Below are 19,142 nucleotides of genomic sequence, written 5' to 3'. Positions count from 1 at the left end.
TATACATATATATACGTATATACATATATATACGTATATACATATATATATATATATACGTATATACATATATATATATATATATACGTATATACATATATATATACATATATATATATGTGTATATATAAACATACATACATGTATATATTTATACATATATTATTAAACTTGGCAATATAACAAGTGAATGTAAAAAAAAATGACTTATCAGCGAAATCTGACTTTTTCCTCTCCGTTTTTCTAAATTCTTGTAACATCACTTTATTATGAATTATGTTATCATGACTTTGTCATAGCAATCATTTCATTTCTATAGTTCAATTATTTTTTTTTACCTCATACAACTACAAGTACCTAATTTCATTATAACAACATCATTCTAGTAATACAGTATTCTGACTTCGTTTTGGGAATCATGTTGACTGAGTTTGACTAAGGACCTGAAAGTCACTTTAGACTTGCTATATGTATATACAGTACTGTTTAATTGTTTGAGGTATCATTAAGTTTGATATGAGGACATCAGCATGTGAAATCTTACATTTGTCAATATGGACGTATGATTCCCTTGCCAATGGCCTGACAATCAAATGACTTCAGATGAATGATCCTTGAAACGAAATGGGAATAAAGGAAGAACATTTTCAAGTCAATTTCAGACTGCTAAAGATAACAATGTAAATACAATTAAAACACGTAAAAGATTGGAGAAAACCATACTATAAAAACATAACAATTTGAAACGTGTCCATGGGGATTTATTTTGATAATTTATGTGCTTTCTGTACAGAACAGATATAATACAAACGGACAGAAAAGTGGGAAACGAAGTGAAAGCTATATCAAAAGTAAAAAAAACCCAAAGAACTTGCTTCCCAAATGACAATAAAAGCCTGATTCGTGAAGCTCTCAGTGTAAAGCACTCATCATCCACTAATTCTTTATTTTCATTTGACAGTCCTATAAGCTCATTCATACCATTCAGTATCTTGAGTTGTATTTTTCCTCATTTTGACCTGCACAGGCTTTCAGCTTCACATCCCAGATGAGTAATACTGAAAACCAATGACCAAAAACGATATTAATACTGCGCCTTATCAGATTAGCTACCACTCCCTCAAAGCTAATAAGGATAATAAAAGAATTCCTTTATGTATGCATTGAAATGTCACCTCACTTCTATCCGGCAGATTGGATATCATTTATATTAAAAACAGAAGAGAAGGAGCATTCCTGTAAAGCCATAAGTTGGTGAAATTGCCAAAAGTTAGCTTTACATAAAAAGCAAAATAACTACAATAATAAAAAAATTTAACTAACAAAAAAAGTGGAAGGCACAATTCCCACATTAATCTGGATATGCAACTAGAAACTATTGGAACATAAGCACAATCTTATTTAACCAAACGACGTTCTGGCCACGGCATATCGCAGCGAGAACTCTGATTTACAAAGGATGGGATTAGCTCACAGTAGTACCGCGATATTACCATTATCGAAGCTGAAAAAAGAAAATATGCAAAAAAAATTACATGCCCTTATAATTGTCATGAATTTGTTTTTCTAAAATAAAAAGATTAAGCGACAGCGTTGCTAAAACAAAAAACAAAAACACACAACAAAAAAAACACAACAGACACAATAATGTTTATATAGTAACCAAAAATTCGCAATTAGGTCAATTTGCTGTAACGGACATCAAAAACATATTTTTCATTGTTTGTTGAGAATGCAGAAATTTGCCCAGTAAAAAGTGCGAAATTTGCAAACATTTTGACATTAAACAGCGACATTATCGTTTCTCAATCATGAGTGATGACAATATTGTTTCCCACCCTTCCCACTAATTTTCTGTCTCGCTTATGCAAACTATCAACATGTTAAGTTCATTGCTGCTGCTCTTTATTATCAATAATAACAATAAAGATTTACAGTGTCACGTGAGAGAAACTCCACAGTAGAAGCGGAACTATGCGGCAGCATTGTTGATGAATTGATGACAAAAAAAAAAGAGGCTCTATCATGAGAACAAAGCCAGTTATTTTTTTTATGGGGTGAAAAACAAATATCACCGGGAAAAAGTTTTGTTACAAGAATATAATTATAATATTACGGAAATATATTTATTTGTAAATTATGTGGGGAAAAAAATCACAATCTTTTAAGAATAAAAAAAGTTTTCTTAAAAAGTTGTAGATTCTTCATACTTTTTCCCGGTTTATGAAGACATAATTTTTGTAAAGTTTCCACTTGTTTTTCGCAGCACGACACTTATTCTTGTAACATTATAGCGGTCTTGTAATATTACAAACTTGGTCTTTCATGTAATTAATGCAGATATTAAGTAGCACTGCTTCAACGTTGGCCCTTTTTCTGTTTCTGTGACAAAATAAAAGTGTTATTTTGTGGTACAATTACGAGAATAGTCAAAGTCATGTTAATGTATATTTTGGGGAATATCACAACTTAATTGCCATAAAACAGACGTGAATCTTATTCAAATAAAACATTTTCTTTTAATATTATGAATTTACTCTCATATTATTGCACCTTTTTTTGTTTAATGGACCTGACATTCTTGCAATGCAATTAATGTTAAGAAAACTATTCTTTCAACTTTGACCTTTTCCTGCTTCTGTATGACAAAAGAAAAAAAAGAAATGACAAAATTACAAGAAAGTTGTATTTTCCTGTCAACATTATGACAAAATTCTTATTAATTTGACTTTGTCATAAAATTGACACTGACGATTCTTTTCCGTTGTATTTTGTCTTTATTCTCAGAATGTTAACTTTATTGTACCTCATGAAATTAATGGATTATGTTAACATCAACAACTCGTTCAGCTTTTCACCCCCTCTTACGTTCCTGCACAAAAAGACGGGCTCTCTAACGGCTGAAAACGGTACTGCAGGCCGCTAGTAGAAGATGGTGGCAGATCGGTCGTCAGTGAAGGTGGGTCGGCGGTAGAACTCCATGGAGCGGTCACTGTGGGGAGAGGAAAGGACAGGGATGTGCGAGCAATGTCAACAGTGAGGGAAATCATCCAATTATTAACCTAACCTATGTAGCAGCCGAAACCACCGTGTGTCTTCCCAAGCCTTCTACTCATGTTAGCAAGCATGTGGCACCAAAATGTTAGAAAAATAAATAAATCAAATAGACAAGCATGCAGGGTTAAGCACAAAACTGAAAAATGAGATAGAAGCAAATGTTGCCTTGCCAAAAACTTGCAGCACCCTAACTGGAGCCTGTCAGCCATGGAGGGAAGCAGGAAGATTAATTTAAAAAAAGAAGAAACAAAAAAAAGTGAAGGCTGGCGGAGGCATTGGACTTACGGAGGTCCTGTTCCCTCAGAAGCGGGACAACTCTGGACCCAAACTGGAAGGATAAGACAACCTTGGCATTTGAATGGTTCATTCATGCATTGGGTCATGTTTAGTGACCACACTGCTCGTTAGTCTGCTGCCAGATGAACATAACTAAATCATGACAATGATAGCAATACAGTGCAACATCAATGGTGGATTTTATTCGATTTTTTGTTCAAATGGGTCAACTTTTTCTTCACAGGAAATATGGCAAATAAGTTGTTCCTGGGTCAGATTTGAGCCATGAATACACTTTTATTTACTGTACACACGAGCATACGGCCCTTCTTCCTCCCCTCTGGGGAATCTAATGACAACTTGCTAGACCCCAAACCGTATATATAGAGTTTGACTAACTCGGTTTCAGCAGGGTAACAAGATGGCGTCCGTTTGTCATGTGACCAGCAGTTGACCAATCACAGCTATGCCTGTGTCCAAACTCACAAGACTGGCTCCTCCGAAGGTCGAGTTTGTCGGCTGCATGACGTCACTCCCGGCGCGACTCGACAACACGCACAGACTTACACATGAATGGCGTGCGGGTCAATGCGCTACCGACAAGCGACATTGACAATCCATTCATAAGTCCGTGCGTGCTGTCGAGTCGCGCCGGGAGTGACGTCACGCAGCCGACAAATTCGGACCCAGCCTTGTGAATTTGGACACATGCTATATATGGCTCTGGCTAGACCTTGATACCACCAACAGGCTGCTGATGGAATTGCAGGCGGCCCACATCAGGACTATGAAGAAGAGCCACTGCAAGAGTTTCCTTTGGCACCTGCAAATTTGCATATTTACAGATTGCACCCCCCTCAAATTTGTTTTCAATCTCCATAAAAAAATACAAATAACAATTATTTGTAGGGGGGGGGGGGGGGTGCCCCCAACAATTTTTAATGTTTTTCTGTTTTTTTTAAAATATATATTATAAAAAAATATATATTTTTTTTTTTTTTTGGTGCCTCCAATGCATTTTAAAGGGTGTCAATTTTACACATATTTTCAGGGGTCTACTGTATTATTAAGCGTTCTATAAATAAAGTTGTGCTGAGATGAGCTTCTTGTGTATCGTACTAGAGGCACAAGATGGAGTCAGAGATGACTTGATTGTGTCACATATCTTATTTTTTGTGTAAGACCATCAACACATAATGACTGTTTTAACAAATATGACAAAAAAATATATATTTTTTAATTATTATTGCAAACTCCCTTTTAACTCAATCACTGCCATTGACGGCTATAAACGTCAACAATTAATTTCAACTATTTCTATTAGTTTAAATTTTTTTTCCACTTTTGTTAACAAGAGTATGAAAACCTAGAATTTTTTTTTGTACATTTAGAACAGATATAAAATGTGATTAATTGTGAGTTAACAAGTGAAGTCATGCGATTAATTACAATTAAAAATGTTAATCGCCTGTCACCCCTAATTTTTAACAACCTTTTTTTTTTATATAGATTTATGGCAGTGATGAGTTATATAGTTATGAGTTAAGTAGTTTTTTTTTCTTTTTTTAAATGACAGCTACAGTTTGACCCTGGAACAAATCATTTTTACCAATGAATTGCGTTCCACCTGAGGTTGCACTGTAACAGTCCAACTGAACGGGGTGGGGGAACAAAAGAGGTACAACAAATCATGCGTCACATGCTGTGAGTAGTGACAGTCATTGTCAAGTGTTTGGAAATTGCGTGTGTGTTTCATCACACAAAACATAAAAGCATAAACCAAATGCTTGAAAAGTCAATAAGCAGGCAGCAGTCATACCGTACATCACAAACACACACACACACACACACACACACACACACACACAAACGGCAACACGGGTATGCTGAGGAATCCGTAAGGAGCAGGGTCAAAGGTCACAGACGCATGCCGGGATAGGTGGCGGTCAACAGAAAACACTTAAGAACGTAACCTGTTCCAAATGGAGCTTAGGAAAATACGCAAAGAACAGATTTCCCGCCACACAGGACGATTTATTAATATATAGAGATATGTTTTATTTAGAATACCTTTTGTAAAAAGTCACCATACATTCAGGGTCTGTTTTTCTGAAATCACATGATCTGATATCCCTCCACGGCATGCATAAGATAAAACAACTAATCAGTCTTTTTGTACAAGGACAACAATTGTTTGAGAGGAAAGGAAGAAAAGAAAGAAAGTACAGAGCCACTCCGGGAAGTACAATCAGAAAAAACACTGAGAGCGAGCTGCAAAGGAAATCAATAGAAAACATGGCTGCTCATCTTCCACAAACTCACAGCGGTTATCCAAGGCGGACCATTTGCACAAAGAAGACCAAATTCAATGAGTGGCGGGCTACTCCAAAGAAATTCATTGCAGCGGTCATCAAAAGAAGAATACAGTGCAATTCGGTGGACGGACAGGAACAAGTCATATATATAGATATCGAGAAGATAGATACGCGCTAGATTCTTCAAGCTCGCCTGCACAGAAAAATACATGTTTCGGGGGCTAAACAGTGTGTAAGGCATTGGACACGCCTGCCAAACCACCCAAAACAGGAAATACAGCGGATACATAAAGTGAACGCACCCCTCTTAAATAACAATCTTTCCCAAATAATACTTAATTAATAAAAAAACAACAACAACCACATTTTCCAATGTTAATGTTACCTTTTTCTGATAAATCATATCAAAACTTCTGCACCCAAAAAAGTAAAAAAAAAGAAAAGAAAAAGGATGTCACTGTTACTGCTACTTTTCTATTAGCCATTCAAAGCAGTGCTTTGAGATACAAGTTTATTTCTATTTTATGTTTGTAATTCACTTGTATCTCAGATCATCTTTCTCCACTGGAATCAATGGAAATTCCATTAATCCATTCCAGCCACACTCAAAAATACCTCAACAAAAATGTTTGTAATGTGTTTTTTTTTGTTAAAATTAGGAAAATAGCACTTTATAAAACATGATGTAAATACATAAAATTTCACTTTTTCTTTTTTTTGCTTCAATTTAATCTACATTGTGTTGCTGCTTAACTCGTTATAACATCGTCACATAGATGCTATTTATTAGCCTTCTTATGGCATTTCCCATTATGTGTTAGGACTAAGCTAGCTGAATTAATTGTATGGTTGTTTTAAGTACATGTGATCATGTGATTCTCTTTGTTTTGCATTGCGATGGAGTGGCAATAAACAGCTCAAAGCTTTTTTTTTTGTCTATTGCTTTGCCAAAATGCTGGTTGCTTAGGTTTTTTTGCTTGCAAAATCAAAGCAAAAACAAAAAAGAAGACTGAACAATGGGTTGTACCTTGGCTTTTGGCACCACTGTACAATGTTGGTAATATTGTTGTTGTTTTTTTAACATGAGGGGAAAAACCTTGCACTTAAGGGTGTGCGTTCACTCTTTCCACTGTAAAATAAATTAAGTGTAAACACGACCAATCAGATATACCCTGCACAGCCTTGACTTGACCCATGTGTGCTTTTCCAGCTCAAATTAAAGATCATTAAGACGGCCACGAAGCACCCCCCCCCCCCCCCCCCTCCAAGTCTTTTGGCACTTGTACGGTACACGAACCTGTTGTCCTCCTCTTTAAGCGCCACAAAAAAAAAAAAAAAGACACAACCGCGTGTACATGCATGGTGGGGGGGAAAAGACAAAGCAGGCGAGCAAGGGCAGTCTCTCCACACGCGACTGCCATTGCTCAGAGTCCGTATCGCTGCACGCCGAGCAGGTAGGCCCCGCCCCGGCTCTCAACGCAATCCTCCACCCACCAACCGCTACTGTCCCGACAGCCACACCGCCAGGCAGCCAGCAGCAGAGCAGCAGAGAGGCAGCAGCAGCACCCAGGACGGACGCGAGGGAGGAAGAGAGGACAGAAAGGAGGGATGAGACCGGCCTCGTCCACTCGGTGAAGGAGTGTGTGTGGAGGCGGGAGAGGAGAAAGACAGGGGGGGGGGGGGGGGGCGAGGCCCCTGTGCTATCCGCAGCTGTCTGCGTCTGTCACAATGTGTGTTGTCACACAGTCGAAATCAATTTGCCATCAGGGCTGTCACTGTGGAACAAAGAGAGAAGGAAGCTTGCCAGGTCGGACACACTCAGAGAGAGAAATGGACAGAGACGCACCGGACAGGACAGGACAGGACACACGAGAAGGCAGGGCGCTGTTTGCCATCTACAACTTCAAATAGCGCCATGACTGGACTTCACATTTCCTCATCACAAAGTTTTGTTTTCCAATGAGAAAATCATGAAGTCATCTCAGCTGCAAGGGATGCTAGCTTAGCGTGAATTAGCTTGTGATTATTATTATTTTTAACAGGGATTGGCGAAAACAATGACAGCAGTCCAGACTGACGAGCAGCGATGGGTGAAGCTTGACGACACTCATAAGGCTTCTCCCCAAACACGTACAACATACACGCTGACTGACTGGACAGTCACAGAACAGCGTTATTTCTGTGCGAGCGCCATTTTAAAAGCTACAACTAAGAAAGTGAAAAATGCAAGAGAAAAGGACAGTGAAGAGTAAAAAAAAAAAAAAAAAAAAAAAGAATACTCTGTTCAAATAAAGACCTTTATTTTAAGCTAGTGGAATGTGGTTAAATAGTTGAAGTTATTTATCAAATATTATTATTATTATATTTAATTATATTATTAAAAACGATAATTACTAGTCAAAACCAAATTATCTATGAATAGCATCTCATTTTTTGTAATTCGGTAGTTTATTTTAGAGAACCACATTCTTAAATATATTGAGTCTACTCGTTTATACATTTATGAAAAGGGAAGTCAACCCCAAATGTTTTTCGAGAAATATCCATAATATTAATCGATAATATGTTCTATGCAGTCCCACTAGTCTAAACACGGCATTTTGTTTAATATTGCGCTTGTGGAATATGAGTTAAGCAGCAAAGTCCACTCATTTTGATCAATCTCAGGGAGTGGCCATTTTGCACGACTGAAAATGACATCACAGTTGTTCGGTGCTCAAGTAAAGACTCGGCCAAGCAGGTCACAGGTGAGCCATGATTGGTTGTAACCTGAGCAACTGTGATTTTATTTTCAGTCGACTGCACGTGGCAAAATGGCCGAGATGAATTAAAATAGGTGGCTTTTGCTGTTTAATTCATATTCCACAAACACAATAATGAACAGAATGCCGTGTTTAGACTAGTGTGGATGTATAGAACATATTGTAAAGAATTAAAAAAAACTTGTAAATGTATGTTACTAAATTACCCTTTTTTTTTTCAATACAAGAATTTAAGAAATTCATACAAGCACATGCAAAATAATTATTCCCTTCATACTAATATGTAATAATCAGTTTTGCCATGTTTTTTGTTACTATTACTCTCAAGTTCACAAACGAAATCATTTCAGCTGCCATGAAATAAAGCTAAAAACAAGCAATATTTTTACAACTTTTTTTTAACCAATGTGGAATAAACAAGTCAGGTGTCACATTGGAATCCAATTAAATATTAGACAAAATTAAACAAAGAAAGCTATATTTAGAAATATTTAAACTAAATGTTTTACATGATGACAATTATGTCATTTGGTAGTGCATTTAAACTAAAAAGAATCACGTTTGTCATCTTCTTTTAATTAAACCTTCCATAAACGGGAGATCATTTTATTTTTAAAATGGTTAGTCACGTCGCAGGCTGAAAAAGGCTTACCTTGTGGCAAAGCGGCTATCATAATCTTCAATAGCAGGCTGAAAGACACACACACACAAATCTGATGTTAACTTGCCACCAGGTGTCAGCACACAGCAAGAAAGCCTTCACTGCAACAAAGCATCGCCAGATACTTTCACTGACTACTAGTGCCGACTTGTCCCTTACCTGAGTGCCAAAGCCTGCCATGCTGTAGGGCCTGGGGCGGGTCTGCGCCAGACTCTGTGCCAACAGTCGGGCAGTCAGGCCGTAGTCGGGCGTGGGCAGGGATTGGTCGCTCTCCAAAAGGTTGCCCGTGCTGCTACTCTTGCCATGATGCAGGCTGGCCAGACAGGAGGAGAAAAACCTCAGAGGATGGGTCGCCATTAATGAGTGGGCTAAAGTGTCATTTGAAATGCAAGCAATGGTAGGGCACCACCTACAGGACAGGACAATGGCTGCACTCTTTTACTTTCTTTAGTCGTTTGTCTCCCACTTTACTAAACCCCAGACAGATTTTGTCAAATTTTTTTGTGAATCTTCACCTTTTTTTTTTTTTAAGTCATAGCTTGACTTACAAGCAGGGGCATCACACTAAAATTACTTGTCATGAGGGGGTGGGGTGTGTGAGTGTGGGCAGACAGATGTATTGACACGTATACAAAAAAATAATAAAATAAATTACATTACACTCTGGACAGAAACCACGGCGGGGGTGGAGTTTGTCTCCCCGCTTTTCCCGCCCGATTGACAAGCTCAAACCCCCACAAAAGTGTGGATTACATTTCCTGGTTGCTTGTTGCTAGGCAGAGTTCACAAGCGGAACTGCAACTGCCCCATAGATCAATGACCAAATTGCTAGCCACACATATTAAAGCCCTTTAAATGTTGCAAGTAGAGGAACACAGTCTTGAATATTCCACCCTTTCCCCTTCAGTCCATGTTATTCGTCAACAACATCGACACACAACTGGGAGGGCTAAATCGATACGAGAATTTGACAGTGTGGGAGGTACACTAGTATCAAAGGCAGAGCAGCGGCTATGTGAAAGGTAATAGCGGAAAGCCAGGACAGGGATGTGATGTGACAGGAGCCTCTTTCACACTGCCTACTAAAGCCTGGAATTGTCCACCTTTTTTTTTTCTGCTTTGGTCTTTGTTCTGTGTTGATTGCGTGGAACACAGAATTCAAGAAGATGAAGTGGAGCTGAGAATTTGCTTTGTGAAAAGAGATAGCTGAAAGGCAGGACGCTGCCTAACGTCATACATTTGTTCAAGTCACAGGCAAAAACTGTGTGAAAGAGGCTGCAGACCCCCACCAGGGAAAATACACCAACAACAACACTGCTTGGATGATGACAGGTTTATTTAAATGCATTTTCGTAAATGAGTCACTGCTCTGTAATTAATATAAAACACAAAATGAGGGAAAAAAAGAAACTATCTCCATCTGCTGGACCGTCCGAGTCGCCACTGCTTACTTCACTTTCAGCTTCTCGCTGTCGGTCTCGGGCAGCACTCGTGTGTAGGAGAACGGGAACCAGCCACGCCTGATTAAAACAATCATTGTTATTAACACGGCACAAACATGCCCGGAATGGTGCCGAACGCATCCGTTTTTACATTTTGTTCTTCTCATTCTCGCCATAGTGCCAGCCGTCACGGGCCTCGGGCACCAGCAGGGTGATGACGTCACCCTCGGAGAAGCTGAGCAGGGTGCCGTTATCGCCGGCGGCGTGCGAGAAGATGGCCTGTACGCGGGAGCGCCCGTTCTTCTCCAGGCCTGCTGCCATGGAGCTGGACCTGGGGAGGGTCCGTGTCTCACCTGAGCAGAGGGTGCGCAGAGGTGATCTCAATACAATTTTGAGTGGTAGAGATGATGACATTCCCGTAATCTGCAACGATGTTGCTAACTTGACACCCTCTAAACCCCCCTAATGTTTTGGCCTGTAAGCGATTTTAGTCAAAGCAGTAAGAATGGGCTAATCCCAAAAGCAAGTCCTAGTGGTTGGTTCATGCTACCCTGCTGGTCTCAAGGGTTCAGAAAGATGACATATAGTTTACTATAGCCAGTCTAGTCTTTACTATAGTCAGACAGTGGTGTATGAAATCTTACCCACTGGGTTCTTGTTCTTGGCGGGGCCTGGCCTGCGGACAGGGAGGGTATTGGAGTAGACGTCGCTGACCTGTCTCTGAGGCGGAGCCTGGGACTGCACCTGCGCCTGGGTTTGCGGAGACGAAGGCCTGACTTGGGATAGGGTCCCTCCATCTGTCCAGTATTCCTCACCATGGACCCCCGTTGTCCCGTTGACCATGGACATCCCTTCGGGGCCCATCAGCCTCTGCATTGAACAAACAAAGCGGGCAACGTGACACATGAGAATACGAAGAACCCCGGACCCAGTATGACTTCAGGGTTGTGTGAACTCACCGCCTGGTGCCCAAGGCCACTGCTCATGAACACAGCCAGCTCAGGGGGCACAGGAAGGGGCTGGGCTCCGGGGATGGGGTCAGAGATGACCAGGTTGGATTTGGAAGTGTGCAAGGGGCTCGCGCCGCTCATGCTGGCTGAGCCCATCTGCTGGGCCAGGAGCACGGCCCTCTCGGGGAGCTTGTTGGGGTCTGAACAGGCCTGTTGCCACACTGGGATCTTCTGGGTCAGAAGGTCTTTACCCTGAAAGGATGAGGAAGTAGTGAACTTGAGGGTATAGCATCTTCAGAAAGTGAAAATCGATGAGCAGCAACTCTTCTTGGAAGATTTTAAAACGTGGGGGAATTTTGTCAATTATCAGGAAAGGCCCAATACACGTGGATGCATACAATTATAATGGCAAGGGTTAACTATTTTGGATTCTGGGATTAAATCTGCATATTGTCTCCTCCCCATGCTTGCCTTGGTTGCTTCTGCAGTCCAAAAACATACATTGTGTAACGGTCAATCGACTGTATCTTCCTTGTGATTGAGTTGTCGGTCTCTAAATGTCCTCTGGCACCCAGTCCAGATTGTACCACTGGTTCGTACCCAGTGTCTCCTCAGATAATTTCCAGTTTACCAGAACAGGATAAGATGTAGAAAATAGATGAATGGTCTACTAAAGAGTTGAGATCGGTGACTCAAGGAAAGACGTTGATCCCAAAACCTTTCTTCATAGCGTATAAGGATGTCTCTGCATCAGTTGATGGATTTGCAAACTTTTTTAATATCCCCTTTTCTTTGGTTCCTTTCCATGTCCAATCTGATTGGAACATTTTCTAGTGAATGCGGCTCAATATTTCACAGTTCCTCAGCTCTGTGTGTTCACACATGACCAAATCAATTTTAACTTCTCCACCCTTGACTTGATCAACTAAGGCTCAGTCTCAATACCCACACTACACCCTACGCTCTTCAATCGAGTGTTCACTTAATAGAGGCGCACAAAGTGTTGGAGAGCGCAGGTTATAAGCGTGAGAAAATTGTAGAATTGGGACAGTGCGTGAGATGTCGCAAACTTCGAATTGAGTCTTCAAAAATTGCGTCAGCGTTTGTTGTTTTGGCAATTTTGCTGTTTAAAATCATACCAAAACTGCAGCGAAGTAGTACAAAAGTAAAAAGCCCAGTCGACGGCAGCAATGGATCCACACCTGGATTTGCCAAACATTCATTTGCGGCCCTTGCCTGATCTGCGGCGCATGCGCACAAGGTCGTCAAGTACAGCAACTGCACTAGGTCAAAATATGTAGGTGACGTTAAACTATTAACGATTAAAATTAAATTATACAAATGATAAAACAAATAATACTTTGATACTTGCACTTGAATAGACATTTTTTGGCAAAGGCACAGGAATTACCATCGAATGCCGCCATTTTTCCACTATTTTGATCAACTCCGCAATGAAATGTGGGTAATACGCATCCAGCTCCGCCAAAGTGTAGAAGAAGGGCACAAAGGGGGCGGGGCATAGCTAGGTGACAGTACACTTCGAAGAACTGGGACACCCTACAAACTCGCACAAGGGTGGAAGTGCGAGTATTGGGACAGGGCCTAAGATGAGAGCTGAAGCCACTTAAACGGCCAGAGTCCAGCAGGCGGACAACACTGTCTGAAAGACCATCAAAGCAGAGGCCGTTTTGTTAGGAATCGACATATCTGAACCGCTTATCCTCACGAGAGTCTCAGGCGTGATGGAGTCAAAGCCAAAAGTTAAGCAGTCCTAGGTTAAATTGAGCGGAATTTAAATTATTGAGAGACTGAATCCAAACAGACAATCTGTAGCTGCCGCGTGATAGAAAGGAAAACCTTGGTAAAGACTGCAGTCACTGAAATAAACACTTAGTCCACAAAGGTTTCTCCTCGCCGTGCATCCTTGACCCTTTGCACGCTTATAAAAACAGCCCGCGTGGGCCAACGGGCACCCGAGCAACCCACGCTAGCAACTCACAGGCACGCATCTTTGCAGAACATTCTTTTTTTTTTTTCATGCTTTATTACAGCTCCCTCCTTGTGTTAATTTGTCCTCCTTCCTCTGTCATTGCACACGTATAAAAAGACACTGGGATACCTTGGGGAGGTTTGCTTTCTTTCAGGCTGTCCCACGCACACGCCCACCTCCTGATTAATGACTAGACTGTTGCTGCAGCGCAATCACACACAATGTTGGTCTAGTGCAGTGGTGGGCAAACTCGATCCTCAAGGGCCGGCGTCCTGCAGGTTTTGGAGGTTTCCCTGCTGCAACGCAGCTGATTCCAATCAACAGGATTGTTACCAAGCTTATGCCGAGCTTGCTGATGAGCTGGTCATATATCAGCTGTGTTGCAGAAGGGAAACATCCAAAACCTGAAGGACTCCGGCCCTCGAGGACCAAGTGTGCCCACCACTGGTCTAGTGGCATCTTCCTGCACGACACTTCACACCCAGCGGCAATCCCGGGGGAGACAGATGTCTACATTAAAGAGGTTCGTTAATTCAAATGTCCTCATTGATGGGGGGGAAATCGGATACATTTTTGAAAATCAACTCCAGCTTTGATTTGTATCCATGCTGCCAACGTCCATTCGGCATTTGGGCCGAATGCTCCAAGGTGCAATGGTGGATTTACGACATCAGACAATCACAGCCGCCATTGTCGACAGTCATAATGGCTTTTTAAATGAAGAGGCCCATATGAGCACTTAAAGCTAACGTGACTTTTAATTAGACGTTTCCTTGATGTGCTTTGAGCAGGTGGGTTACTAAATACGCAGAGGATGGACTCTTCGTGCTTTGCTTTTTTGTTTTTTATGCTTATTCCAAAAGTGTCAGGAGGAAACGAGAAGTAAGCGGACTCAATCAAAGCGCATCTGCTCACTTCATCTTCATCATTCGTTATTACCGTTAAGACTAAGCGGTTTATTGTTTTGGATGTCGCTATAGTTTACTGACGCAACCCCCTTCACTCCCGGTTGTTTTACAGTATTTTGACTGATTTTGCAAGGCCCACAGATTACTGTGTTCTATTGCTATAAAAACATGGAACTAAGGTCCAATAGAAAGATTAGAGTCTCTTCTTTCATCAGGGAGAAAAAGCATATTTCCGTTTTGCAGCAATTAGCATTAGAATATAGCTAAGTTTCATCATTATTCACAAATGTGTTTAAAACACTGGGGAAAAGAGCCTTTTTGCAACATGGCCCTGGTTGATCTCATATACTCTGCTGCCACCTGCTGGCCGTATTTGTAATAACTACCATTGCTTCAAACATTCTCTTAAGTTCAGAGGCTGCATTAAAGCCTTGTGTATGCTTTAGCATAAAAAACAACAACCAAAAAACGTATAAATACATCTTTGGGAGCATGGTAATATTTAAAATAGAACGTATTTATATGTTTTTGGGAGCAAATGAGCAACTGCAGGGATGCAGCTATTGAGTATTTTTAGAATAGATTATTCTACCGTTTTTTTCTATTGATGCTGCAAGTTCGGTTCAGTTATTATTAAGTGTCCACTTGGGGTCGTCATCCTTCCATTCTACTGTAGTATCTTATCGTAAAGAGTGACGTGCGTGTCAGCCAATGCAACTAGAGGTGGCGGCTGTTTGCTCAGGTTAGCGGCTGGCAGTTAACTGGCTAACTGTGTGTGTTTATTTTATCAACGCTTGTTTTACAAAGCGAGTCAAAGCGCACCGGGGACTGCGTATATCCTTGACTATTGTGGCAGCATTACATTTTAACTAGTGATGGCAGGCTACATTAATGAGCTAAAGGTTAGCTTGTGCAGACCCATTGCACTTTGTTAGCTTGTTTTAAGCCAAACTTCGGGTATTCTTGTATTCTTTCCTCCTTATTGATCTATTTCTACACCAAGTGGTGCCCAAAAAATAGTCCATTGGGCCTTGTAGAATAAGGAGACATAAATTGACTCTTCCTTTACCTCCACCTAAGCCTTAATAGTGCAAACCAAGCAATAATTCAAGTAACAATAGACACGTGTTGAGCGGCTACCTTGCCATGGTAGGCGCTGCTGTTTTTGGCCACGGCACACTGGCGGTCCACCAGGAAGCAGTACCTCCGACGCTCTTCGGACAAGGCGGTCTTGTATCCCTCGGCGATGAAGCTGTCCAGCTCGGTCTGCTTACTGCTGATGGTCTCCACGAACTGCGCGGGAGAAGGTGCACACACACAATAACGCGTCAGCACCACTGTGAGGAGGACGAGCGCAGCCTGTCACAAATAATTAGTAGGCGTTTGTAAGGAAAGTAATTCACTGTAATTAGTAGAAACCAAGACTCTCTCGCCTCCAAATTGTATAACCTGACCTCTTTTTATAAACAATTCTCTTGCATGCAGTTTGCGTATCCGTTATACCGTGCATAATCTTTGTGACCAGCCAGTATAAAATACCACCATTTGACAGATCGGTTGTTTTGTTTCATTAATGTTTCAGCTGACTGGAGTTCTACACATTTTTTGTAAATGAATGAAAGCATCCAATCGAGTTTTACATAATGGAAACTGGAAAAAATGCATTTTGTAAACAAAAAGTTTTTTTATGAGTGAATTGAAATTTCCACACAGACAACAGTAATATTGCAATTTCATCTTTACATTTTTGGGGGATTGCCATCACATAAATGTGTTAAGTGCTTTTCTTGTAAAACATAAAATAAAATAAATAATTCATCCAAATATTTGTTCTTTCTGAATATTGGAATACTGTACTTTCCTAAGGAAAGAAAGCTATATTTTTTACAAATTTTTTTCCTCTTCAAATTTTAATAATAATAATAATAATAATAAATAATAATAAACACTTTTACTGGGAAGATGAATATTTTCATGTAAAATGTTTGTTTTTTTCAGATTAAAACTTGAATTCCTCTGAGTATGTTGTTTCTCAAAATGTCATATTTATATTTGATGAGTGTTTTTGATTAAGTGTTACACCATTTTTGCAAAAATTGTTCTATGTATATTGATGCATGGCTTTAACTTGACCTTCCTACAGTATGAAACACTCCTTTGTAGATTCTCGGTAAAAATGTTTGCTGTGACTTTAAGGATGCAAGACAGCATGTGAGCAACAACCTGCTGTATTTTGTTTTGCTCTAAAAATAGCATGTGCCAAGTTCACGGCAAGACCCCAAAAAGGTCAGTCATGTTGATGTAGCCCTCTAGGAGTCAGACAGTCAGTTATTTTCAGTGAGGGATGATATTTTGCTGATTTTGTTCAGAGTCTGACTGATTAGGGAGCACATATTTAGAAAAAGGTACTTTTTATTTCTTGTGTACAAACTCTCTGCACCATCAAGCATGAAATTAAACAAGTCAATCATTTTGTAATGCCAATTTTTGAAAACATGCCTGCAAGCAATCAATTCTGCACTTTTGACATATGGTTACATAACATGGAGCTAATTTACTTAATTACCACGACAATATTGAGTCCAGAACACGAGCAGCTTGGCTGGGTGAAGATCCAGAGCCACTTTGAAACGTGTGAATTTTAACTAATTCTATTAGTTTAACATGTTTTCCCACTTTTGTTAACAAGAGTATGAAAACCTAGAAAAAAAATGTCTTTGAACATTTAAAACAGATATAAAATGTGTGATTAATTGTGAGTTAACTAGTCATGCGATTAATTACGATTTAATCACCTGACACCCCTAATTTTTAATAATCTTTTCTTTTTTTAAATAAATAAATAAAATAACTGTAATAATTTTTTTCCAATTTTTAATAATCTTTTTCTTTTTTAAAGAAAACATTATTAAAAATTAGGGGTGTCAGGCGATTACCATTTTTAATCATAATTAATCGCATGACTTCACTAGTTAACTCACGATTAATATATTTTTTTATATCTGTTCTAATACAATATTTAAAAAAATCTAGGTTTTCATACTCTTGTTAACAAAAGTGGGAAAAATTTGAAACCAATAGAAATAATTCAAATGAATTTTTGACGTCTATAGCCGTCAATGGCAGGGAATGAGTTAACATGGCTCAGAGTTGTCAAATATGCATGATAACTGGGGCGTGAGTTCCCAAGCTATATGAGGGCGTGCACACATTATGTGGGTCTTATTTTATTAGCCCTCTTAAAGATGAAAAAAAAAACAATTGAGTTGGATATTGGTCACATTAATGGTGAAAAAAATTGAAATGACTTGCAGTATATGTCTCATTTTTTTCCACTACAAAAACTGATCCAATAAATGAAATGGCTCTCCGCTGTGGAGGTGCATCCAGACTGGAGAGCATCATAATCTCAAGGATACGGAATGAACACGAACAATAGCCCTTTGCCAAATGACGACCACAAAACCGGCGAGCCGCGTCGGCGGGATGACAAATTAATTTTCCTCCCGGGAGCGGCCTGACCTGCTTCCGCTCTTGCTCGACACGTTACAATCAAATTAAAAGCTTCGAATCTGGTTCACATCCCGGCTCGCCATTCTAGCAGTCACACTGGGTTGTGGCGGGACGTTTTGAAACACACCGACAAGTTGAAAATCTTTCAACATTCATTCCCCCCCACAGATTTTATCCATCTGCTGTATAAAATTACTTTTTCTACTTTGGCTATGACTCACACAGTGCAGAAAAAAAGTAAAAAATATGCCATGGTGGGCACATTTAACAGCAGTAGCGAGCGAGGTTGCATGAAAAAAGGCTCTATTAAAATTATCGCAGCCCCGCAGACGACCTTTCCTTTTTTGCCACTTTCTTTTTTGTTACAACCTTGTCTACTCTCGCACTTTTACAAAAAAGGTACAGTTCAATAATAATCCTCTTTTCAAGAAAAAACACAAGCGTCCTATTCCTCCGAGCATTCTTAAGGTCAGTGAAGTAACCTAAGATAATTAGTGGCGAGGGAAAAGCCCGGCCAGAGACACAAGCTGCTATTATAAAGAAGTCGCTTCGGGTTACATGCCGGCTTGGATGTCTCGTCGTGCGAAAGGTCGCCAACAGAGAAGGGAAGCTGCTACACGTCGACTCCCCCCGCTGGTCTTTTGTCGAGACATGTAAATCGATGGAAAATGGGCTAAATTGTGAAGTTGAAAACGTGCGAGTGCTTTGCTTTTAATGACGATCAAGGACACGAGTTTCTAATGAAATCTGACAAGGGGCAAGATCCAGCTCGACACGAATCATAGGACCCGCTCAAACAGATAAAGTGAGCTTACCCAATCTTTTTTGCCAAAATGATTGATCGATTTTGGCAGGCAAGTGCATTTTATCTTCATCTTTAACAAATATTACAATTATATTTCTTTCCACCAAATCCTTTTTAACATTAATTGTAAATTTGCTTGCCAAAATTTTCTATGACTTCTGATTTGAAATTAATTTGCTATTAAAATATATTGTTGCTGACAGGCAGCGCAACGCCTTAGGATTAAATATGGTTAATTTGATATATTTACACAAATCAATACTATTGGTTTTACCTGATACCGTCTGTTATTTCCAGGCATTATTAACCACTTTAAAGTGTTGAAATGAATCTAATAACTCTCTTGGAAACTTGAATTTTGATCAAACTCGCCTTTTTTCTTACTTTGTGTTATGTCACCTCAAGAGAGCGGGCGTGCCGCATGAGCGCAGATTTTGACATGGTACTCTACTGGTGACGT

The 19,142-nt window shown here is 39.9% G+C and overlaps 1 protein-coding gene across 6 annotated transcripts in view; it reads right to left on the bottom strand.

Moving 5' to 3' along the window:
- Positions 1-745: 745 nt before the first annotated feature.
- The window catches only part of LOC147181457 (BAR/IMD domain-containing adapter protein 2-like), a 73,967-nt gene continuing 55,570 nt past the window's right edge, over positions 746-19,142 (bottom strand). The window contains exons 7-15 of one of the 6 annotated variants that reach the window (XM_086088286.1): positions 15,505-15,657; positions 11,473-11,715; positions 11,158-11,383; positions 10,665-10,866; positions 10,523-10,591; positions 9,231-9,384; positions 9,063-9,100; positions 3,343-3,385; positions 746-3,255 (exon numbers count right to left, since the gene is read on the bottom strand). In XM_086088286.1, coding sequence (XP_085944412.1) covers positions 3,358-3,385; positions 9,063-9,100; positions 9,231-9,384; positions 10,523-10,591; positions 10,665-10,866; positions 11,158-11,383; positions 11,473-11,715; positions 15,505-15,657 — 1,113 coding nt within the window. In that variant the 3' untranslated portion in view covers positions 746-3,255; positions 3,343-3,357. Of the gene's footprint in view, positions 3,256-3,342; positions 3,386-4,022; positions 7,424-9,062; positions 9,101-9,230; positions 9,385-10,522; positions 10,592-10,664; positions 10,867-11,157; positions 11,384-11,472; positions 11,716-15,504; positions 15,658-19,142 lie in introns of those variants that run through there. The other 5 variants (XM_086088276.1, XM_086088261.1, XM_086088242.1 and 2 more) reach the window with 5 other exon arrangements.

This window comes from Leptonotus elevatus, chromosome 1 (genome assembly GCF_054856555.1).
Source record: "Leptonotus elevatus isolate MCC_2025b chromosome 1, RoL_Lele_1.0, whole genome shotgun sequence".
Classification (NCBI taxonomy): Eukaryota; Metazoa; Chordata; class Actinopteri; order Syngnathiformes; family Syngnathidae; genus Leptonotus; species Leptonotus elevatus.
The sequence above is the reverse complement of the archived record's forward strand: the minus strand, read 5'-3'. Positions and strand labels throughout refer to the sequence as shown.